We start from the raw sequence: 20,879 nt of genomic DNA, 5'->3' as shown, positions 1-20,879 counted from the left end.
GTTAAGCTACCCCCCTCAAGCCCCCCCTGCCACAAAAAACCTGCCACAAAAGCTCGCTGTCGTAAGCCTCGACTTTTTTTTTCCGTCTTTTTGGGGAGACGGGGGCTAATCACTTTCAACGCTTTCTTCTTTCTCATTCTCACTTGCCTGCCTCATCTGTAGCCACAGCGGCTGGCTGCATGTACAGGGGGGAGTTGAAGATGCAGGCCGCCGCATGTTGAGGGTAACATTTCTGGGCTGGAGCATGTTAAACAGCGGGGAGCGGTCCGGTCGAATGAATTAAAGCTGGTTTGAGGGTGCCCTATCACCCGTTCAAACAGCACGTCATGTTTGTCGAGAAGACGCTGTCGTCTGTATTGGGTTGAGCGAGTATTTCCAATGATCCATTTTCAAAGCCTGTTTAGGTAAAGTTGGATGAAATAGATAAGGAGAAGAGTCTAGTTGTGTATAGGGTGAAGCAAGTATGCCATACTCAGAGGAGGCCAAGACTCTTTTCATAGGGAACAAAGCTGAAATCCTGGCTATAGGCACTTATCCGTAATCCAAGTCAAGTATCGCAGATACCCTCGGACTTACAGGAAGCAATAGACCTGGCGAGTACCTAGAAACACCCCAGTGTAAAAGTTGATGATTGGAGCGCGAGTAGACTCCAAGTTGGAATTCGAACGTTATTTACAATAGACAAAACTAAGTCCTTAATATAGAAGTTAACCAATGCTCATCCCACAGGTTATTATCGTCACAGGTACATGCCAAATCATGGCCCTGCACCGATTCATTACGAGCAATGCCTCCTGGTTGGTTGATCCTCCCCCCATCTCTCATATTACACCTATAGCATGTCTCTTTCGTCTCTCTCTCTTTCTCTATCATCTCAGCCCCTGATCCCAGATAGCACCGATTTCCCTCTGACAAATCGAAACATGCCGGATCTCTTGTCCGAGTGTCGTTGCTGGCATCTGCTGTGCCCATATGCCCGCTGATTTGTTTTCTTGTTACCCTCCGACTCCTGTGCACAAAGGGGGTTGGTCGTCGTCGCCACCCTCGCTTCCGCAGTCTCTTGCAGCGACTGTGGTTTTTGTGACTGACCGGTCATACCCTCCTCCAACAAATCACTTTTCCCCAGTCCACCGCCATATTGATGACCTCGTCCATGCTGTGTACTTATCTCACATCAGCCGGTCTCCCCCCCATGGCCCCCTGTTCCTTGCGGAGGGAGAAAGTAGATACTTTCTTTTTTGAGATGGCACATTGCAACATTACATCTTCCGAGACCGGTGATCCTTCATGCAGGCCCTAGAGAAACAACAGTAGGAAGAGAGAGTGGGGAAGAGAGAAAAGTAGAAACCCAAGTACGACGGACACGTCGTTGGTCTTGCATCTTGGTACTATGTGAGCGAGAATGATGTCCAATATCCCAAGTTGATCTTACTCCCCGGTATGGGCTGTTATAATGTTTAGGATTTGTATAAATAGGGGGCGTTGTTTCTTGACTTTTAGCATTAGGACTAGACTGCCTTACCCGCGTACTCAGACATCAAGCAGTAGACGATACTAAAGACACAACAAGACTTCATAATCCCCATCTCCCCAACAACAGATCTACAAAGTCAACAGCCTTTACACAATGGCCCACACCGGAAAGTCTGGCAAAATTTCGAACACGGCACACTCCAAGCAAGTGAACCCCACAACCCCAGCAGCTAGCTAGTTGCGAATGGCGTTTAGATGATGATGTCCCCCCCTCCTTTTTCTTCTTCTTTTCTACTCACACAAGACAAGACTAACCTAATGAAAATCATTAGCCATGGCACCTCCAACGGCACATCGAACCCTCAACTGGCGGGCCAGCTGGGCACCGTCCAGAGCACGTCGATGATGCAACTTTGGAGCGAGGAGCGCGACCTCAACCGGCTCCCCTTCTCCGAGTGGCAAGCCAACCAGACCTCATCTCACAACTCGTCTCATTACCAGAACGGCCACAGGTTCGAACTCTCTCTCTCTCTCTCTCTCTCTCTCTCTCTCTCTCTGTTAGCTTTACGTTCCGTTCGACTATTTTCTAGAAACTATACTGACACAACTTCATATCAACAGCTCAAACAACAACGGCCGCTGAGCTGAACCTTAGGGAACAAGATACCATATATAGTATTCCATAAGGGGGCGGAACGACTGTAGCTTTGTTCTCATTCTTTATCCTTTTTTTTTTTTTTTTTTTTTTTTTTTTTTTTTTTTTTTTTTTGCACTTTGGTGGCAGCAATGTCTTTTTGGTGAGGTAACTTTAGCTTCGGTGGCAGCGATATGATTCATGAGACCATTTGTATTTCGCAGGGTTGGAATAGGTTGATGTGTACGCGCTAGGTTAGCCATGATATTTTATGATCTACCTGCTTTTATGCCTATTCGAATATATCTCAACGACATACAGGATTTTGCCAAGTGATGAACCATGTCAGTATCACAGAAGCAAATGACACACAGCCTTTCACAGTTCGACACTAGACCTAGTAGAGCTTGTTTGATCTTTCCTGGAGGTGTATTGACCGTATGAATACTTTTGCCATAACCCTTTTTTTTCTTCATATAGCCGCGTTCACTTCTATAGGGCCATATAAAACCGCCATACCCATAAAAAAAACATTCCAGGGCCCAACAACCAAAAAAAAGACACCATGATGAGGCAGAATAGGACGTTAAAAATGAGAAATGCGAGAAACGAGAAATTACCAGTACAGATGCTTCGACACGGCGCCAATCCTTCAAACCCAGATATCTTCATAATGCCTCGATAGTGGATACACCGTACATCCTTTTGCGTCAAGTCGTGGGGTATCATTATTGTGCGGGGCTATCATCTTTCGTCGTTGTCAATGGTGTCTGGCCGACCTCCAAGGCAGTGCCTGTGGCATGGAATCCGTCAACGGTTATGGAGACGGCACCGGCAGTTACAAGCTAAGTTCCAAGTTTTCAAGTTAGTTAACGCCATTTCTACCGGCTTGCGAGAGTTCGTAGAGAAAAGTGGTCCGGCTTACGGCTCTGGAGAGATCGTCTATCAAATCCTGAACATCCTCAATACCGACGCAAAGCCGGATAATATCCTCGGGCATCTGCCTTTCCTTGCGCGTCTTGGCATCGATGCTCGCGTGGCTCATCTGACAGGGCATGCTGATGAGACTGTTGACACACCCAAAACTGACGCTGATGGCCCAGAGGCGTGCGGCCTCGACAATGCGCTGAGATAGTTCCGCGTCACCCGTCTCAAATGACAGGACGGCACCAGCGCCCCGGGCCATGGACCAGTGTAAATCGTGTTGAGGGTGCGACTTCAGACCCGGGTAGCGGACACGGAAACCGTGAGACTCGAGGAACTCGGCTATGCGTTGGGCGTTTGCCTGCTGCTTTTCCATGCGCACAGCCAGTGTCTTGATGCCGCGCATGAGCAGGAAGGAGTCGTTTGGCGATAGTCCGCAGCCAGTGGCATTGACGGTGAAGTACATGCGGTCGGCCAGGTCGGCATCGTTACAGGCAACGATACCCGACATGATGTCGTGGTGTCCGGAAAGATATTTAGTTCCGGACTCGTACACAATGTCGGCACCTAGATCCAGGGGGTTGCAGAGCATGGGGGAAAGCATAGTGTTGTCAACGACGACCAAGGCTTTGGAGTTACGGTCGTGTGCGGCGCGGGCGATAGTGGCCACATCGACGATTTTGATGAGTGGATTTGTTGGCGTCTCGAGCAGAACCATGGCAGTCTTGGGCGAGACTGTGGCAGCAACGCGGTCAATGTCGGTGGTGTCGATGTGGTGGACGATGATGCCCTGATTCGCCGAGAGGTAGGTGAGCAGACGGTTGGTACCGCCGTACAGGTCGTCTCCGGTGATGACCTCGTCGCCGGGACGGAGCAGGCGCGTGATGACATCCAAGGCGCCCATGCCAGAACCAACAGCCAGGGCACGGTTGGCGTTCATGATCTTGGCCATGTGACGCTCCAGGTGCGTCCTTGTCGGGTTCCCTGAGCGTGTGTAGTCATACTCGCTGTTGCCACCCGCTGCTGAAGATTGCTTGAAGGTGGCGGACTGGTAGATTGGAATGCTCGAGGCGCCATATTGGTCTTTTGTTTCCGTATATACCAGCTCGGTCGCCAGGGCGTAACGACGGCGGCCGTTGGACGGGCTAGACGGTGCCGGCGATGGCGGCAGGTCATGACCGTCAACATCCACCAGGCCAAGAGCCTTTTTGGCGCCGATGGCAGACGGAATGCTGGGTTGGCCCGCCATGATGACTCGTCTGATTTGGGTTATAGAGTGGGTTGTGCGCCAATGTTGCAAAGGCTGCAAGAGACGCGACCAAACAGTATGTTTAACGTTTAACAATCGACTTGTTTTACCAGGTACGGCGTGTATGTATACCTGGATAGGTAGGCAAGTATTGGAAAAGCTGTCTGCGTATTACTGTCTTGCGACCTTGTACTGTAATTGAGTGACTCCGATTTAGCTCCGCCTCCTTGCGTGGGGTCGGGTCGGTTTAAATTTAGGTATGGTATGATAAGAGATGGACCTACGCCCGTCCGAGGGAAGAGGAAGCAAGACTGACTTGCTGGTAGTCAGTGTAGGGAATCGACAGTAAAGCCTCTCAGTAGGAGATGATGGAAGTAAAAAAGATAACAAGCTCAATTGCAGGAGTCGATGTTTCCAAAAGAAAGACCCGACCGCCGGTCTATCTGCAAGTCGGTAACGGCTGAAGATCTGATGTGGGTGGAGAATATTGGGTGACGCAGAGCGGTTTTGCTGCTTTACCGTACAGTTGGCAGGGATTGGCTTCTTCATACACTGTACCATAGTAAATTCAATTGGATACTGTAGTTTTTTTCTCATCGTTCGGCACCCCAGCATACTTACCCTACCACGGTATTTCGTCGACTTTAACCGGTTAAACGGATTCTACAATGGAAATATTTTACTACTCGGGTAATATCAGTAAATTTTCTTCATGGTCACGCCTACAAGACTGCAGCCGATTTTGCCTGATCAACAAAATATTATGAACTCAGAAATAAATATTGAACCCCAATCTGGGGAAGCCTTGGAGACAAAAATACCCACCTTACTGTCCGATTTCCGGAGAGAAGCAGAGAATATGGGGCAACATTGGCGGTTCTTTGTGGTAAGCCACAAATTCAGTGCATTGCAATACGTGGGGCCTAAAATGACGTGCTTGCCCAGGGTGTTTTTGCAATAGCGATGGCCGGCTGTGACAAAAAAAAAACAAAAAAAAAAAAAAACACTTGTCGCAGGCCTTTACAAGCAATCTTCCCCCTGCAGCCATACTCTGATACTTTCTACATCGGTAGGTAGTAATAGGAGCTACCCGGCAACCCAGGTCGATGGCATATGCGATTCAAGACAAGCAAATCTTGACCCAGAGCTATACCTAAATTACTATGTAAAAGTTTATCAGATAAATGTTCGTCTCAAATATGGTAATCTGCCCTAGAAAATGCAATTTGTTTATGTTTACGCGTGTACAATTATGCCACCATTTGACGGTAATCTCGCATGTCTATGTTCATGTCATGAAAACAAAACATTATGGGGGAGAAAAAAAAAACACCCTAGTCATATAGACAGACCGGAACCGGCAACAACTAGAATTAGTACCAGCAAGTTTAATCAGGCGACACCGGCCTCGCGTGCTCTTCGTCGACATCCTCATACTCGCTGTCCGTTGCGCGTTCAGCATGCTTTTCTGCGGTAGAATTTTGCTTCGCCTTGCTCTTTTTGTTCTCCCCCACGCTTGCCACCCGGGGTCCAGCCCCCTTCCTTGAAAAGAAGTCATCAGTACGGATTCCCCTGACTTGGGTGGGGTCGATACTGGACATGGGTGTCCCGGCTGCACGCTGTGTACGAATAAACTCGCGCATCGGTGACATGGCCGCGTCACGACATGCGTCTTTGATCTCGCTGCCTGACATGCCCGCCGTCACGGCTGCGATATATTCGAGGTCAAAGTGCTCAGGATCCCTCTTTGTTTCGCCCAATATGAGTTCCAAGATGCGCCGGCGTTGTTCTGTGCCGGGCAACGGCACGGGGAACTTTTTGGGCATTCTCCTCAGGATGGCCTCGTCTATATCGTTGATTCGATTCGTCGCACCAAGCACCATTATCCTTGAGGGAACACCTGAAGCGTTTGCCGATGTTAATCCATCCCAGAGAGTCATAAACCTACAGTAAGGGAAACAAGTCAGCAAATGTATACTTTGGGATATTCAACCCGGGACTTACTCTGCCTTGACCATGCCGCTGGCCTCGTGCTCTCCACTCCTGCGAGTTCCCAGAACGGCATCGATCTCATCAATGAATATAATAGCGGGCTGGAGCTTCCGCGCCAGCGAGAAGACAGCTCGGACGAGCTTGTTAGAATCTCCATACCACTTCTCCGTCAGGGTCGAGATGTGTAGGTTGATGAAGGATGCACCGCTCTCGTGTGCAACAGCCTTGGCAAGCATTGTTTTTCCACAGCCAGGAGGTCCGTACAGAAGAACACCCGATGGCGCCGACAGGAGTGGAGCAGCGTGCGAGTATAGGTGAGGCATCGTCAGAGGGTAAATGACCGACTCCTTGACCTCCTCGATGATGTCCTCCAGGCCACCGATAGCTGCGTAGCATATATGTTAGAGCCTGCAGAGGTTGTAGATATGCACCATCTGTCAAGTAAACGTACCATCGAACCCAACATTTATGTCCTCCGGCGCAACGACATCCATCGCAATCATGTTCTCGTATTCGTTCAACTGCAGCTCTTCCACAGCCGGGCCGTTTCTCTGACCACCTTCGCCATCCTCGGCCTCTCCATTTGCTGTGCCATCGCTGTTTTGTATCTTGCGTAATCTCTGGAGGTTCGCCTTTGCTCTTAACCGCGCTTGTTCGTGCTTCTCCTTGTCTGGGTCGCCCAGTGTCGACGATAGGGATGATAGAATGTTCTTCGTCAGGAAGTAAAGGGTTGCTGTCTATTCCACAAGAAAATGTGTGAGTGACGATGCTACTGTGTTTGGAGGAAAAGTTTCTTAACATGTAGACATACCATGCCAGCAAAGACAACAATGTCTATAAAGTAGTCGGTGGCCCTTTTTCGGTCGGCCATGATGAAGAACTTTATTTTTTTTGTGTGATAAAATTTAAACAATATAGAATTTCGTCCCTTTATTGCACCTTTGAGAATTGAAAATATTTACCACTGCTTTCAAGAGATGGTGCGAAGCTGCGACAGGCAATTTTCGACCCTTGCACGATCTTGCGTTTGCGCCTTCTTCCGGGCCTAGGCTAAAGATTTCCATGTGTTCAAAGAGGTACGCGTCGAGGCGTGATGATTATGTAATGATTGATGTTGCTTTTCGCCCCTTGAGCCGGTTGTACAGTCCACATCAGCACTTTTCATACCGTACCTAGGAATCAGTTTTAACACGCACGTCGAGGTGCCAACAACTTGTCTTGTCGTAGGATATCTAGTTCCTCATGATCTGTGGATTAATGATAATAATAAATTAATAAATAAATAAATAAAAATAATGATAATAAATAAATAAATAAAAATAATGATAATAAAAAAAACATGGCAATAAAAGAGCATCGCAGATCTAAGTAAACACACAGATATGTACATACGCACTCACGACACTAACACGCTTTAAACATTTATTAGGTGGTTTTTTGCGTTCAAGGTTAATGCTTTTTGGTAAGCTATCTGTGGCTGAGCTTGCATCAAAACTACAAGGAATCGCAACGTATGTTTGTGGTCTGACGGGATATGCCTTATCCTTACCGGCGGCGTTGGTTCTGGCGCCAATCAACTAAGCCCTGTCTGTTTTCTCACCTGTCACTTCTGCCAGCTCGTTTCAGTTCGGAAAACGAAGTCCTAGAATAGATCGATGTACATGTATTATGTGGCGGCAACTTATCAACCCGTGTCAGAAGGGCTTGAACACGCAATGTTACAGGCAAATATACACGTAAGCCGCCACAGGCTTGCAATTTTGCACGAGGAGCACGAGATCGTCGGCACTGATGTGTCCTACAAACCTACCGAATGGAATGGCGTTTTATGCTCCGAAGGCAGCCACGCTGCATGCAAGAAAGCAATTGGCAATTGGACAACCCCAACCCGATTGAACGTTGTTACCAGTGGCGTATGTATGATCAGCCTTGGCTTGTAATGGAATTGTGGCACCTCCCTTTTCTACCCCCTTTTTTTTTTCTTGCATACCTCACCTTAAGACTTGAAAGAGCTTAGGCACATCACCTACTTAGTCTGTTACTCCAATCGTACAATCATACATATATTCTATTTAATGGTACGAATTTAGCGTATGTCGCTTATTGGCTCACAATTTTAGGGATCAAGGTGGATTTTGCTAGTTACATGTTATTTGACTCTGTAGGCATGTTGGCTAAGGTCTTGTTTAACATATCAAAGTAAATAGAGTTGATTCCCAGATCGCATCATTGTAGTTGTGGAACTTTTGCCCCGAACAACCCCCCGCCCCCTACCACGTACATAGTAGAGCGCGCGCCTGCGGGGTAACCACGCTCCGCTTGCACGTCCGATGTACCAAAAGATAACGGCGGCCGAATCGGAGCAGCAACGGCGAGTAATTGAGACGCTGTCCAAACTACCAAGTCCACTATGACCCTCATAACACGTACTGCAGCCGCCACAATCCCCAGAGTCTTCAATCGTCAAAGAACATCTGCCATACCGTTCCTGGGAAAAGCGTTTCAGCTAGTTTTATCAGCAAAAATGTCGGCCACCGCAATGGGGAAACGCCTCGAGGGCAAGACAATCGTCATCACCGGAGCATCTTCCGGGATCGGGCGTAGCTGCGCCTTTGAATTTGCTCGCACCAGCCCCAAGGACTTGAAGTTGGTCCTGACGGCTCGTCGCATCGACACGCTCAAGGAGGTTGCCAAGGAGATAAACGCCGAGGTTGGCGAAGGCGTCAAGGTATTGCCGTTCCAGCTCGACGTCAGCAAACCGGATGAGGTCCGCGGGTTTGTTCAAGCTCTGCCCGAGGAATTCCGGGATATCAATGTTCTCGTCAACAATGCGTAGGTCACCTTGGAGTTGTGCCATATATACATGATTCCCCTAGATGCAAAACCACAACGGCAACGATGACTTTGGGGCACGAATAATAATGCAAGTCACTTATAGGGGTCTGGTGAAGGGAGTTGCACAGGCTCCCGCCATCGCCGAGGAGGATATAAACATTATGATGGCAACCAACGTAACGGGTCTCATCAACATGACACAAGCAGTGCTTGCGGTTTACAAAAAGCGACCTGAAGGAGGTGCTGGTGATATCATCAATATCGGTAGCATTGCTGGTCGTGAGCCCTACGCTGGCGGTAGCATATACTGCGCAACCAAGGCTGCGGTTCGGAGCTTTAGCGAGTCGTTGCGAAAGGAGTTGGTAGCCACTCGGATCCGGGTTATGGAGATCGATCCGGGTCAAGTTGAAACCGTAAGTGAGCTTACTGATTTCGATCTGAGAGGAATTAACATTCTTTTGGGTTTTACACAAGGCCAATGCTGACGCTCTTCCGGCACACAGGAATTTTCTGTTATTCGGTTCTATGGTGACAAGGCAAAGGCGGATGCTGTCTATGCGTAAGTTGCCTCCTCCAACCTTACTTGCATAAACGCAATTATATATATATATGAGAAGAAAAAAGAGGCTAACCAATATGCTAATTCACTATATGACAGTGGTTGTGATCCTCTCACGCCAGATGATATCGCCGAGGTGGTTGTGTTCGTTGCCGGACGGAGAGAGAACGTCGTTGTAGCAGACACTCTCATCTTCCCTCAGCACCAGGTTAGTTATAAACCAACCCATTATCTGAATATTGTGAATGTTGCAGAATATTGGCTGACACAAGCAATGCAACCTTATCAGGGTGCTGCTACGGTTGTGCACCGGAAATCCACTTAGAGCAGTCAAAGTCCTGCAGTGTTGACGGTGTGGGCTGGACTGCAAGATGAAGAAAGTTAAGATTCTGCGGCATATAGACGCATTACCTACCAATCCGAAGTAGCTGTCTGCAGTAATCTATGTATGATACAGGGAGCAGCTCGCCGAATAGATACGGGTATATTTTTGGACGTCAGTCGTCAGACTCCTTCAATGGCAATATAAAAAAAAAGGCAATAAAAAGCAATGTTTGCGCTTGAAGCGGCTCTTTTTATTTTCTCACTGACGTATTGAAGCCAAATCATCGTCTTGGTCGTGGAGGTAGCCCACCTTTGAGCTTTATCTGGTCCGTTGGTTCAATTTTTACTGCACCTACAGGGAACGGTAGCTTGGGTAGATATGTGATAAAGTTAGGAAACCCCGCAGCGAACCACATTAGCTGGAACAACGTCATAGCCCATTCCAAGCTGAAGCTTGATTGAACTTGCTTGCTGGGTACTGATCAACAAGGATGTTCTTCATGTTTGTTTCATACAATGGCACTACTGTACTCGTAGTATGTAAGAAAAAAACGAATACTATGCAAAGGCACTGTTGGTATAGTACCCGCAACGCATTGGCACCCCTCATGTCTCTGCCGGTTTCTTGTTGTTTCTCGAACGACTTGTCTTACTCACCGGGCCGGGTTGTGGGCGCAGCCTATCTGCCTCGTATTTACTAACAGTATTACTAGTAGTGCATACTACTGTGGGTCACTGTCCCGTCAATTGGATCAAACAAACGAGCATGTGGCAATTCTGAATGGTGGATACACGCATGTTCAAAAAAAGAAAATAGCGCCCCGCGCCAGGGGCAAGGGGCCGATTCAACTGCGTACTAGCATTAGCAAGCACCTCCCTAACTTGTAGCCTAGCCTAATACCTAGACATCCAATGCCCGTAGTACGTAGTCTCAGTCAATCAATCCAATTCCAGCTGAGATCCATTCTTGGCACCGAGTACAGTGATGGATATGCTTGCACAACGCGCACAAGATTATATGGATCTCATGCATCTCCTTTTTTTTTTTGTCTATTTTTTTTATTTATTTTTTACTACCGCCTAAGCACCTACCTGCATTCTCTCCGTTGCGGATAGGAGCAATTCCCATCGTTATCTCTGGATGATTTCCTTCGTACCACTCAGCTTTGATTAATCGTACCTATCTTTTGCCTACCTAGGTACATTGTCATGTATTAATTGTCTTTGTCAACCAACCTTCCTCTCGTTTATTTGAATCATTCCGCAGCAGCCAATATCGTCTTGTGTGCGACCCGACGTCTCGGTGAATTGCATTGCATTTTCTCGTCGCTCGCTCCAACGACCTTCCCCTTTCTTAGATCATACAGTCAGTAGCTCTGCTGTTTGATTGTTTTATTTTATTTTTCTTGTCTCTTTTTTACGATCTCACCCCCTTGTTCCCCCCAACCAATTGCGACGCTATCGCTTCTTCTTACAGTGGGCGCGCTCGGTCTGGACTTAACTGTCTTGTCTTCATTGATTGGCTCGCCCAAAGTCTTCCTGGTTATCTCTGCGCCCAGCCAAACGTTGGCCCACTACCTCTCCGGTTGATCGCAACAGCGTGACGTGAGACACGTCCCTGCCACAAAGTCCCTTTCTTACCAAGAAATCTCAAGGCAATACCTAAACAAAAGACTGGGTGTATTGATCTTGGCAGTCTTGTCTGGCTGCTGCTTCACTGTGCTGCGCCAGAGATTGGCATTGAAGCCAGGGAGGCAAAAGATCGAAGCAGACCGGCACTACTTTGTCTAGTGTATCTGATTTCAAGCCAAGAGTAATTAGCCCGCAACCCGCCCGGCCGACTACCAATACATCATCAATCAATCGAAACCTTTTTTCGCATATCGCCGCCAACTGCGCAGCAAACAAACATATCACATCACCCTTCGCACCCAATTCTTCTTCCAGCATCGAAAATATCATTATACCGGTAGCGCTTCTAATCGACCTGGTCCCGTAGGGACCTGACTTGTCTGATGGGTAAAAAGTGTAAGTTGCGCATGATCCTGCAGCTCCGAGGCGATCTGCTGGCTTGTAACTGACGTTGCTTTTCTTCGATTGTCTGACAGGGCGATATGGTGTCATTCTCGACGCCGGCTCCTCGGGCACGCGACTGCATATTTACAGGTGGCAAGATCCAGCAAAGGCCAGGAAACACGCTACGAAGGAGGAACTTCAGAGCCTTCCACAACTCGAGACGAAAGACAAATGGACCAAGAAGACGAGGCCTGGCATTTCAACCTTTGGTACCAAACCCAACGATGTCGGACCCGACCACCTGCAAGACTTGATCGATCACGCGTTGAAGTACGTGCCCAAGAAGAAGCAGCAGGACACACCCGTGTTTCTGATGGCTACTGCTGGTATGCGACTTTTACCTGAGATGCAACAAAAAGCCCTCTTGAGAGAGACTTGTACATATCTGAGGCAGAACACGGAATTTTCGCTCCCCGACTGTGACCTACACATCCAGGTAATTCCTGGAGAAACAGAGGGACTGTACGGGTGGGTCGCATCCAACTACCTACTCGGCGGCTTCGACAACCCTCAGAATCACCATCACGGCAAGGGACACCATACTTACGGCTTCTTGGACATGGGTGGTGCCTCTGCTCAGATCGCCTTTGCCCCGAACTCGACCGAAGCCGAAAAGCACGCGAACGATCTCAAGCGACTACGACTGCGAACTTTGGACGGCCAAGCATCAGAATTCAAGGTTTTCACGGCGACATGGCTGGGATTCGGCGTCAACCAAGCCAGACAGTCATATGTCAAGGGATTATTGGAAGGAGCAAGCGTTGACGCCTCTGAGATTCCAGACCCGTGCATGCCGAAAGGCCTCAGGACAACCCCCACGGGCGAGGTCGTCGAAGATGTTACCGGAAACAAAAACCGCACGCTTATCGGTACAGGCATGTTCAAAGAATGCCAGCTCAAGACGCACCCGCTGCTCGGCAAGGATGCGCCTTGTAACGATCACCCTTGTCTTTTGAATGGCCAACATGTTCCAGCGATCGATTTCGAGGTCAACCACTTTGTTGGTGTCTCGGAATATTGGCACACCACCCACGGTGTATTTGACAAAGGAGACAAAGCCTATGATTTTGCAACATACCAAAAGAAGGTTCAGGACTACTGTACTCGAGATTGGGATTCCATAGAATCTCAGCTTGAGACTCGGAAGAAGCACAGTGCAAAGAATGCACAGGAAGCATGTTTCAAGGCTGCCTGGTTGATGAACGTCCTCCATGAGGGTATCGGAATCCCGAGGGTGGGATTGGAACACACTCCAAAAGTCAATGTGTCCAAGGGGGCTCTAGAGAACGCCAAGGATAAGGGATTCATCGATCCGTTCAAGGCTGTGGACCAGATTGATGGCGTCGAGGTCAGCTGGACTTTGGGCAAAATGTTATTATATGCTGCTGGCCAGGTCCCTCCACCCGAGGCAATGCAGGCCGAAGCGCTCCCTGTGGGCTTTGGAAGCAACGTCGATGGCGTACCACCCGACTTTAACTTTGCAGGCTCAAGCTGGACTCCGATCAAGCATGACGATGATAATGATGACGATTGGAGCGACAAGGCAGATGACATTGTCGACAAGGTCAAATCCTCCAAGTCGACATCTGGATTCCTCATCTTCGTTCTGATTCTCTTCATACTCGGCTACTTTTTGCGGAAGAGGGAACGGAGGATGCGACTCTTTTCCAAGGTCAATGGTATGTTCCGGCGCTCACGGAAGCCTGGCAGCCCTAGGAAGGCCTCGCGCGGACTGGCGGGCCTCAGAAACAAGATATTTGGACGAACTTCCTCTACCAGTTACGAGAGGATATTGGAAGATGGCGACGCCGAACAATTTGCCCTCGGGGATGTCGACTCGGATGTTAGCGATGTTTCCGACAGCTCTGACGGCGGTTCCTCATCCTCTCGTCGTATTTTAACAAACGGGGGTGGTCGATCATCAGGTCTCGCCACTCCTAAGTTGAATGTCGATATGTTTGATGACAGCAACCGATCGGTCTCTGCCATTGATAGAAGTGGCTTGGTTGTTCGCACAGAGAGCCGTGAGAGGCTAGTGCCAAATCTTCAGATGTCTAATGCTGGCCGACGAAGTCGAGCTGGCAGTCCAACAAGGATGAAGAGCCCCTTGGTATCTACATTCCAGGATGACTGATAGTTTCCTGTTATATTCTATTTATCTTATTTTCTATATTTTTTCAACCCCAAACGCTGGGACTCTTCCCATTTCTTTTTGCAGAAACATGACCACCTTTGCATTCTCTTCAGCAAGCATGATACAGCGCAAGCAGACCGACATCATTACCTCGCTGGACTTGTTTTGTGTTAACGGCTGTTGCTATTTTGAAATTACTCTTTTAGTTCCGATTACCCCGGGAGGTTTTGGTTTCGTAAAAAGTGGGAAATTTGTCAGGAAGACTGGCGTTTGGTGTTCCTTTTCATTTTTATTTTTCTACTTTCTTTTTTGGTTGGTGTGCTTGTGTGGCATAACGATCCAACATCACGAGAGTTTTGTTCATTGTACAGAATATAGCTGCTGCGCATTTCTGACTAACTATAGCATTAGATCCAGAAGCATTGTAAAAAGATATCCAGCTGCTGTGCTATCCAGATTGAGCCGTTGTTTGAAATTGCATAACCTTCTTGTGCTTAGACCACAGCTGGGAGTAGGTCTTCATCATAAAAGTGCATCACTACAATGCTTTGATCAGGGTCTATGCTTTGCTCAGGTGCCCATGTGCAAGTGCAAGTCTGCGCCCGCTCAGGTGTTAAGGCTCTAATCGAGTACCTAGCCAGCTGGTCGAATGGGCCGAGTACCATGGACGAACAGGGAAATCGAAAAAAATAAAATAAATAAAAAAAAAAACCGCGTAGCTAAACCCGGATAATGACCCAGAATATTCCAATAAACCCGCCCATTACGCCATAAACACCAGTCAACCAATCTCCAGTCAGACGAAGGGTATCTTTACGTGTAACCACCCTTCATATACGTCCCCAGGATCATAGCACCATGCCTAAATAAATGCCTCACTGTTCGCCCCTCTCCAGGAAGCCCGGGTCAGTCCGGACTTTGCTCTCAAACTTTTTCCACCAGTCCTCAAACGCCTTGAGTGGCACGACCTCAACCTGGCCGGCGGTGCCGCTGAAGCCAGCCAGGAAATTGAAGGCGTTTTGGATTATGCGCTGGGCGAGCACCAAGGTCGACGGCCGTACCACTAGGGCGTTGGACTGTTGCTGCTGCTGCTGCTGCTGATTCCCGGCCGCCGATGACGACGCGGCCTTGACCTCTGCGATGCGAGCCGCGACTGAATCTGCCGGCTCGATGCTGACGCCAATCACCACCGGCGGAGCACCGTCGGTCTGAGTCGGGAGGGAACCCTTGAGGTTGAAGATGGCGCTCTCCTTGCCCGGCCCGATGCCGCCGAGGAACTTTGAGCCCGGCGGAGCCCCCGGCGTCGGCGGTGGCGTCACCAGGTAGATGGCCGCGGCGGTATTTTCTGGCAGAGCGACGCCGGGCAGCAGGAAGATGACGATATGGGAAAAGGCCCTGACGGGCGGGATGCTGTAGATGAACGAGGTTGGCGATATGACCTCGGTGGGGTCCGTCACCAGCGGGAGGTTCGCCGGAACCAGACCGAAGAGCGGCTGTTGAGCCATGGGGTAAACGTTGGAATTTTTTTTTTCTTTTTTTCTTTTATATTGGGAGTTTTGGATTTGAACCAAATGTGTTTAAGTTGTTAGGAGGGTGATTTTGTATTTTTTTTTCCCCCTCGGGTTGTACTTGGCGATGAGACGAGATTCGTTCCTCCTCAAAAGAAGACAATAATATAAGGGTGTAAATGTGATGTTTTCTCCTAATAGTATCAGAGTGTATCGTGTAATTACTTATCGATATGAAATGCGAGCCTGTATCAAGCTCCTCTGTAAATTATAATGAAATTTGCTTTGTTTTAGGATCTGTTTACCAAATGGTTGCATTGGAAACAAGTCAAGGGGCGGGGCGGGCGTTCATTATGGTCTCGAATATTCCCGGTGGTTCTTTTGGGTTCTGAGGGATACTAAATGCACAGCAAATGGCACGACAAGAAATAATAAGTAAATACAACGCATAATATACCTAATAAATGCATTTGAAGTGGTCGTATTCTACTAGGATTAGCCCATTCCTTCAGAAGAAGAACACACCATGGGATAGTCTCATAAACGTTCGTCTCAAGGGGAACAGGAACGTTGACATTCACACTCAGAAGGCGGGGTTCTTTTATACTGTGTTGTGTATTTTTGACCGGTCATCAATTAACCATCAAATGTCACTCGTGCATTGAACTTATGGCCAGACAGCACATGCAGTATGCATACCGTATTTTCCGTGATATATTTTGCATACTGAAGCTCTCTTCCAAGTCATGTTTTGAGAAGACTACGAGCTAGAGAATGGCAGCTTAAAAAAAAAAAAAAATTTAAAAATTTAAAAAAAAAATTGGATTGAGGGTTTTCAAGATGGCGGGGTCAAGTCAATCATTAAGTGTCAAGGCAGGCGTTCGGTCCTACTGTACACAAGAAAGCTCACCAGACTAGGCTGACCATCACAAAGGCTGTTGTCATTCTGAGCAATGAATATTCCGTGATTCACCTTTAAACATTTTTCAATAATAAAGTTTGGACAGAACATTGAGAAGGAGACCCAAAAGAAAAGCAAAGGAATCTCGCAAACTGTGCAAATCATTTTCCCTATTTTACTTCTCACTCTATTTGCCTAAGCCTCACCCCTACCGGTTCAAGATGTCGTCACAACGACTTGAGAATGTAGATCATCTCAGGGCTGTCGATGCGTAAGTCTGGTTTGCAATCTGGGCAGGTCGGGAATAGGGTTAACGTAGAAAAAACAAAAACACATCTACAAACATCTCGGAAAACAGCTTCCCCCATCCCCAGATCAACCCTGAAGACTATGCCAAATATATGAAGCAGTACTATACTGTCGTCTGGAGGAACGATGACGCTGGAACAAAGCACGAGACGCCACTTGGCTACATGCGACGGGATGTGTGCCACAAGATCATTGAGAAGGTTCCCAAAGAGATCCTGGGCGAGGTGAAGGTCGACGAGTCAAAAGGCACCGTCTCGCTCTTCCAGGACTTCGGAACTACGCCCGAGGAGCGCACCCCTAGAGTTCACGCCGTGTCACTGTACCTCCGGGACCATCAAGTCTTCCCCATCCTCAAGGGCTGGCGCAATGAGCTGTGGCCAGTCTACGGCGACGACGGCAAGCTGCTCTACAGCATGGAGCGAGTGTCCCTGAGCCTGTTGGGTGCGATGCGTTTCGGGGTCCACATGACCGGCTACGTCAAGGCACCAGACTCCAGACATGGCATCAAGATTTGGGTCCCCAAGCGCGCCGCGGACAAGTCCTCATTCCCCGGCATGCTGGACAACACCGTGGCTGGCGGCCTTATGACAGGCGAGGATCCTTTCGAGTGCATTGTGCGGGAGGCCGACGAGGAGGCTTCGCTGCCCGAGTCCGTGGTCCGCCAGGGCGCACAGTCGGTGGGCACCATTACGTACATCTACATCACGGACGATCGGACGGGCGAGGCTGGTTATGTGTACCCCGAGTGCCAGTGGGTGTATGATTTAGAGCTACCTGCTGACGGGAGTGTGGTTCCCAAGCCCAAGGACGGAGAGGTGGAGAGCTTCCGCCTGTGCACCGTCGACGAGATTCGCGAGGACATGGCTTCAGGACGCTTCAAGCCCAATTGCGCCGCTGTCCTGGTCGACTTTTTTATCCGCCATGGTATCCTGACTGAACAGAACGAGCCGCACCTGGACGAGATTGATCGGAGATTGCACAGAGTGATATCCTTCCCTGGTCCTCATCTGCAGGCCGATAACTGAGGCAGCTTGTGCTGGCAGGTTATCCACAGACCTGACAGACTAGTATCCAAGAAGCATATGGACACTTGCTATACCCAGGAACAATGATATGATCAGTCGGGCGTCCCGGAACTACCGGCACCGCGCCTGGTGGATTTGTACTCAGGGTTGTTTCTTGGCGAAAAAAGGCCTCACGTCATCCAGTAGATTCCCATATGTAACAGCCTCATCCATCTCAGAAACAATATCATTGCGAGTCCGTATCAAACTTTCAAGCGTTCCGGCGACGGAGGGCTCTTGATGATCCGCTGAATTTGGCGAACCGGGTATATGGTATGTCGAACAGGTTTACTCGTACAGAGTGTTTCGTGGCTTGTTTACGCGGAACTCGGTTTAGTCCTTGTTTCCTTTGATGAGCAAGTAAATGTAGTCCACCCGTAGAGGAGTGAGCTTCTTGTAGGGGCCATTGAGGCACATAAGAAGCCCACCGAAGGAGATATACGCCTTGCTAGACACGTGGATTTCACCATCAGCCACACGAACCAATGCATCATTCCCCGACTGCAGCCTGGGCATCTATTTCACCCATCTGAGCACATATAAAACTCACATATTGTCACCGTCCTCAGAATCCTCAAACTTGTATATTTTGCCGTGGCAAACATAGTCGAAGCTGTCGGCCAGGGTTGCTGGGCCGCCCAGCTTGGTGGCATCGCGCCAGCCGGCCTTGTCGTCGTCCTTGCTGCCGTCGAGCGACAAAGACGTGGCCAAGACTACGCGGAAAACGTCACCCTCTGACATGGGGAACAGCTCTGTGTTGATGTCGAGGGTCATGTCCATGAGGTCTGTCGATGCATCGGAACGTGCCCATATGCGCGCCACGCGGTCGTACTTTTGCTGGTTGACCTCGGTGACCTTGAAGACACCCTCGAAAAGCTGCGCGTCACTCGTTGCAACAGCCATTTTTGGATAATGGATATTCTTGTTTTATGTGTCAGTTGGTAGAAAGTCTTGATTGCGGATTTGGAGTGTTCCAAAGCTCGAGGTGACGGGGTTGGGGAGGCTACAAAATTTGGTGAGTTTGGGTACGAGAGTGAATCGCGAAATATAAATTCGTTTTTCCCCCTAAGCTGATGTCTCTGCAAACAAATCGATTAAGCTGCCCCAGTCCAAAAAGTCGGTCATTCGTTGGCGGGGTAGGACACTAATAACCACAGGCTATGCTGTGCAGTTGCTCCACTGTATCACACGTGACAAGCCTAAACTACAGCGTCCCTTGACGTAATTATCAATAAATCAAGGCTTGCTTAACCCCCTCTTGAGACCGTTGCGACGGTAGCCGCACCAGACCAGACTTGATGAGGGCCCAAATTATATACAGAACTGGGTAAATCCATTCGCATTTTGTTTTACAAAAATGTCTTTTAGGAAACGTAACGCGGTCATATCCGCCGTCACGAGTGCCCGGCCTGATGGGATTCCTCTTCGTCAAGGCCAACAACCGGTACACCAACCGTCCCCAGCTCCCCAGGGCTTACGTCCCTCGCCCCTCGATGGACGTCTGACCACCTCGACTGGAACGGCGTCTCTAGATACCCTACTGGCTGGCCATGCGGGGTTACCACTTGGGTCCTCTCTTCTTGTTGAGGAGCAAGGGACAACAGATTTCTCCGGAGTTCTTTTGAGATACTACGCCGCCGAGGGCCTGGTTCAGGGACACCATGTGCACGCCCTTGCCTTTCCTGATGCGTGGAAGTACGAGCTGCCGGCACTCTCATATGCGCCCCAATCGAGCTCAGGCAGTACCTCAGCACGAACATCAGCGGCTGCAGATTCGGCGGGTGACAAAATGAAGATCGCGTGGAGGTATGAGGCATTGGGAAACAGCAGAAGCCAGGCCCAACCTGCCAGAGAGCGAGCAGGAGGGCCGGGTGCCTCTGTCTTTTGTCACTCATATGACCTGAGCAAGCGCCTGTCGACCTCTGCCATCAAGGGACAATTCCATTCAGTACCATCCGTCAATCCTCTCAGCTGGTCACTCGAACAGCCCGCAGAGGCATCTCCTCTCAGACTCTTCATAAAGCATCTTCAACATAGTTTGAGCTCGTCGCCACCAAACACAATACACCGCGTCATAATCCCCAGTCTACTTTCACCCACACTCTACCCTGGCAGTGCCTGTGACCCAACCGAGGTTCTCCAGTTCTTGCACTCTCTGCGGGGCTTGTTGAGATTGTACAACAAGCAGCTCACTGCGCTCTTGACCCTGCCCATATCTCTTTATCCTCGCTCCTCCGGCCTCACTCGATGGATGGAGTTGCTTTGCGATGGAGTCATGGAACTCATTCCCCTCCCAAGCGTCCTGGGTGCTGGCGCATCCCCTGCCGCCTCTGGTGGCAGCGGCAGGGAGCAAAAAGATGCGGACAAGGCCCAGGGCATCGTCAAAGTTTACACCATGCCGGTGTATCACGAGAGAGGCGGCGGTGGCTCTGAAGGCAACCATTTCAGGGATAATCTGTCCTTCAGCCTCAGCAGTTCCCGGGGTCTTGTCATAACACCATACAGCCTGCCCCCAATGGAGGACGATGACCAGAAAGAGAAGTCTCCAGCCAGTACTGTCAAGGATGGAATCGACTTCTAGGGGCCGATGCAGACAATTGAGTGCTAGACATGCTACATGCCGTCTCGAATCAAATACTCTTTCAGAGGGACAGAGAGCGTGCGGATTCTACCTGGCTTGCTTTCACCAATGGCAAAGTAAAGTCGAACTTTACCAAAAAAAAAAAAAAAAAAACTTCTTTTGGCCATACAACAAGCGTGTCGCGACATCTACGCAAGCTGGCTACAGTGCGCGGCGCGTGTGGTGGACTCAAGAATGTGGGGCCTGACCTCACCGCCCGTCATTTTTTTTTTGGTCAGAATTTCACTCTGCAAAAAGGCTCGCCTTCGTTTTTCTT

The 20,879-nt window shown here is 49.2% G+C and overlaps 9 protein-coding genes across 9 annotated transcripts; 5 read left to right on the top strand and 4 right to left on the bottom strand.

The window, feature by feature from the left end:
- Nucleotides 1-1,791: 1,791 nt before the first annotated feature.
- On the top strand, nucleotides 1,792-2,116 carry PgNI_03282 (uncharacterized protein; the record flags this gene model as incomplete). Its single annotated transcript, XM_031123337.1, has 2 exons — nucleotides 1,792-1,985; nucleotides 2,095-2,116. The coding sequence occupies 2 exons, from the start codon at nucleotides 1,792-1,794 to the stop codon at nucleotides 2,114-2,116; spliced, it is 216 nt and encodes a 71-aa protein (XP_030984866.1).
- Nucleotides 2,117-2,516: 400 nt separating this feature from the next.
- Nucleotides 2,517-4,711, bottom strand: PgNI_03281 (uncharacterized protein). Its single transcript, XM_031123336.1, has 2 exons — nucleotides 3,033-4,711; nucleotides 2,517-2,952 (listed from the first exon to the last, which is right to left on the bottom strand). The coding sequence occupies exons 1-2, from the start codon at nucleotides 4,278-4,280 to the stop codon at nucleotides 2,836-2,838; spliced, it is 1,365 nt and encodes a 454-aa protein (XP_030984865.1). The 5' UTR covers nucleotides 4,281-4,711; the 3' UTR covers nucleotides 2,517-2,835.
- Nucleotides 4,712-5,420: 709 nt separating this feature from the next.
- PgNI_03280 (uncharacterized protein) lies at nucleotides 5,421-7,286 on the bottom strand. Its single transcript, XM_031123335.1, has 4 exons — nucleotides 7,084-7,286; nucleotides 6,724-7,009; nucleotides 6,285-6,657; nucleotides 5,421-6,224 (listed from the first exon to the last, which is right to left on the bottom strand). Exons 1-4 carry the CDS (start codon nucleotides 7,141-7,143, stop codon nucleotides 5,669-5,671), a joined length of 1,275 nt encoding a protein of 424 aa, XP_030984864.1. The 5' UTR covers nucleotides 7,144-7,286; the 3' UTR covers nucleotides 5,421-5,668.
- Nucleotides 7,287-8,549: 1,263 nt separating this feature from the next.
- On the top strand, nucleotides 8,550-10,385 carry PgNI_03279 (uncharacterized protein). Its single transcript, XM_031123334.1, has 5 exons — nucleotides 8,550-9,104; nucleotides 9,211-9,520; nucleotides 9,611-9,666; nucleotides 9,766-9,874; nucleotides 9,956-10,385. The coding sequence occupies exons 1-5, from the start codon at nucleotides 8,683-8,685 to the stop codon at nucleotides 9,989-9,991; spliced, it is 933 nt and encodes a 310-aa protein (XP_030983500.1). The 5' UTR covers nucleotides 8,550-8,682; the 3' UTR covers nucleotides 9,992-10,385.
- Nucleotides 10,386-11,170: 785 nt separating this feature from the next.
- On the top strand, nucleotides 11,171-14,635 carry PgNI_03278 (uncharacterized protein). The gene is made up of 2 exons (XM_031123333.1): nucleotides 11,171-12,018; nucleotides 12,099-14,635. Exons 1-2 carry the CDS (start codon nucleotides 12,006-12,008, stop codon nucleotides 14,198-14,200), a joined length of 2,115 nt encoding a protein of 704 aa, XP_030983501.1. The 5' UTR covers nucleotides 11,171-12,005; the 3' UTR covers nucleotides 14,201-14,635.
- Nucleotides 14,636-15,075: 440 nt separating this feature from the next.
- Nucleotides 15,076-15,705, bottom strand: PgNI_03277 (uncharacterized protein; the record flags this gene model as incomplete). The annotated part of the gene is made up of 1 exon (XM_031123332.1): nucleotides 15,076-15,705. The coding sequence occupies one exon, from the start codon at nucleotides 15,703-15,705 to the stop codon at nucleotides 15,076-15,078; it is 630 nt and encodes a 209-aa protein (XP_030983494.1).
- A 1,033-nt stretch (nucleotides 15,706-16,738) lies between these two features.
- On the bottom strand, nucleotides 16,739-19,057 carry PgNI_03275 (uncharacterized protein). The gene is made up of 2 exons (XM_031123330.1): nucleotides 18,533-19,057; nucleotides 16,739-18,430 (listed from the first exon to the last, which is right to left on the bottom strand). The coding sequence occupies exons 1-2, from the start codon at nucleotides 18,883-18,885 to the stop codon at nucleotides 18,316-18,318; spliced, it is 468 nt and encodes a 155-aa protein (XP_030983492.1). The 5' UTR covers nucleotides 18,886-19,057; the 3' UTR covers nucleotides 16,739-18,315.
- PgNI_03276 (uncharacterized protein) lies at nucleotides 16,831-17,943 on the top strand (the record flags this gene model as incomplete). The annotated part of the gene is made up of 2 exons (XM_031123331.1): nucleotides 16,831-16,880; nucleotides 16,968-17,943. 2 exons carry the CDS (start codon nucleotides 16,831-16,833, stop codon nucleotides 17,941-17,943), a joined length of 1,026 nt encoding a protein of 341 aa, XP_030983495.1.
- Nucleotides 19,058-19,339: 282 nt separating the features above from the next.
- On the top strand, nucleotides 19,340-20,563 carry PgNI_03274 (uncharacterized protein; the record flags this gene model as incomplete). The annotated part of the gene is made up of 1 exon (XM_031123329.1): nucleotides 19,340-20,563. One exon carries the CDS (start codon nucleotides 19,340-19,342, stop codon nucleotides 20,561-20,563), a length of 1,224 nt encoding a protein of 407 aa, XP_030983493.1.
- Nucleotides 20,564-20,879: the final 316 nt, after the last annotated feature.

The sequence above is a fragment of the Pyricularia grisea genome (genome assembly GCF_004355905.1).
Source record: "Pyricularia grisea strain NI907 chromosome Unknown Pyricularia_grisea_NI907_Scaffold_2, whole genome shotgun sequence".
Taxonomy (NCBI): domain Eukaryota; kingdom Fungi; phylum Ascomycota; class Sordariomycetes; order Magnaporthales; family Pyriculariaceae; genus Pyricularia; species Pyricularia grisea.
Note: the sequence above shows the minus strand (reverse complement) of the source record. Positions and strands in the feature narration are given on the sequence as shown.

Coding starts and splice junctions, on each gene's coding strand:
- PgNI_03281 (XM_031123336.1), bottom strand. CDS start 4,280: ATGGCGGGCCAACCCAGCATTCCGTCTGCCATCGGCGCCAAAAAGGCT. Junction 2,953..3,032: donor TAGACGATCTCTCCAGAGCC/GTAAGCCGGACC, acceptor CTTGGAACTTAG/CTTGTAACTGCCGGTGCCGT.
- PgNI_03280 (XM_031123335.1), bottom strand. CDS start 7,143: ATGGCCGACCGAAAAAGGGCCACCGACTACTTTATAGACATTGTTGTC. Junction 6,658..6,723: donor CATAAATGTTGGGTTCGATG/GTACGTTTACTT, acceptor TATGCTACGCAG/CTATCGGTGGCCTGGAGGAC. Junction 6,225..6,284: donor AGCGGCATGGTCAAGGCAGA/GTAAGTCCCGGG, acceptor CCCTTACTGTAG/GTTTATGACTCTCTGGGATG.
- PgNI_03279 (XM_031123334.1), top strand. CDS start 8,683: ATGACCCTCATAACACGTACTGCAGCCGCCACAATCCCCAGAGTCTTC. Junction 9,105..9,210: donor AATGTTCTCGTCAACAATGC/GTAGGTCACCTT, acceptor AGTCACTTATAG/GGGTCTGGTGAAGGGAGTTG. Junction 9,875..9,955: donor TCATCTTCCCTCAGCACCAG/GTTAGTTATAAA, acceptor CAACCTTATCAG/GGTGCTGCTACGGTTGTGCA.
- PgNI_03275 (XM_031123330.1), bottom strand. CDS start 18,885: ATGGCTGTTGCAACGAGTGACGCGCAGCTTTTCGAGGGTGTCTTCAAG. Junction 18,431..18,532: donor TCTGAGGACGGTGACAATAT/GTGAGTTTTATA, acceptor CCACGTGTCTAG/CAAGGCGTATATCTCCTTCG.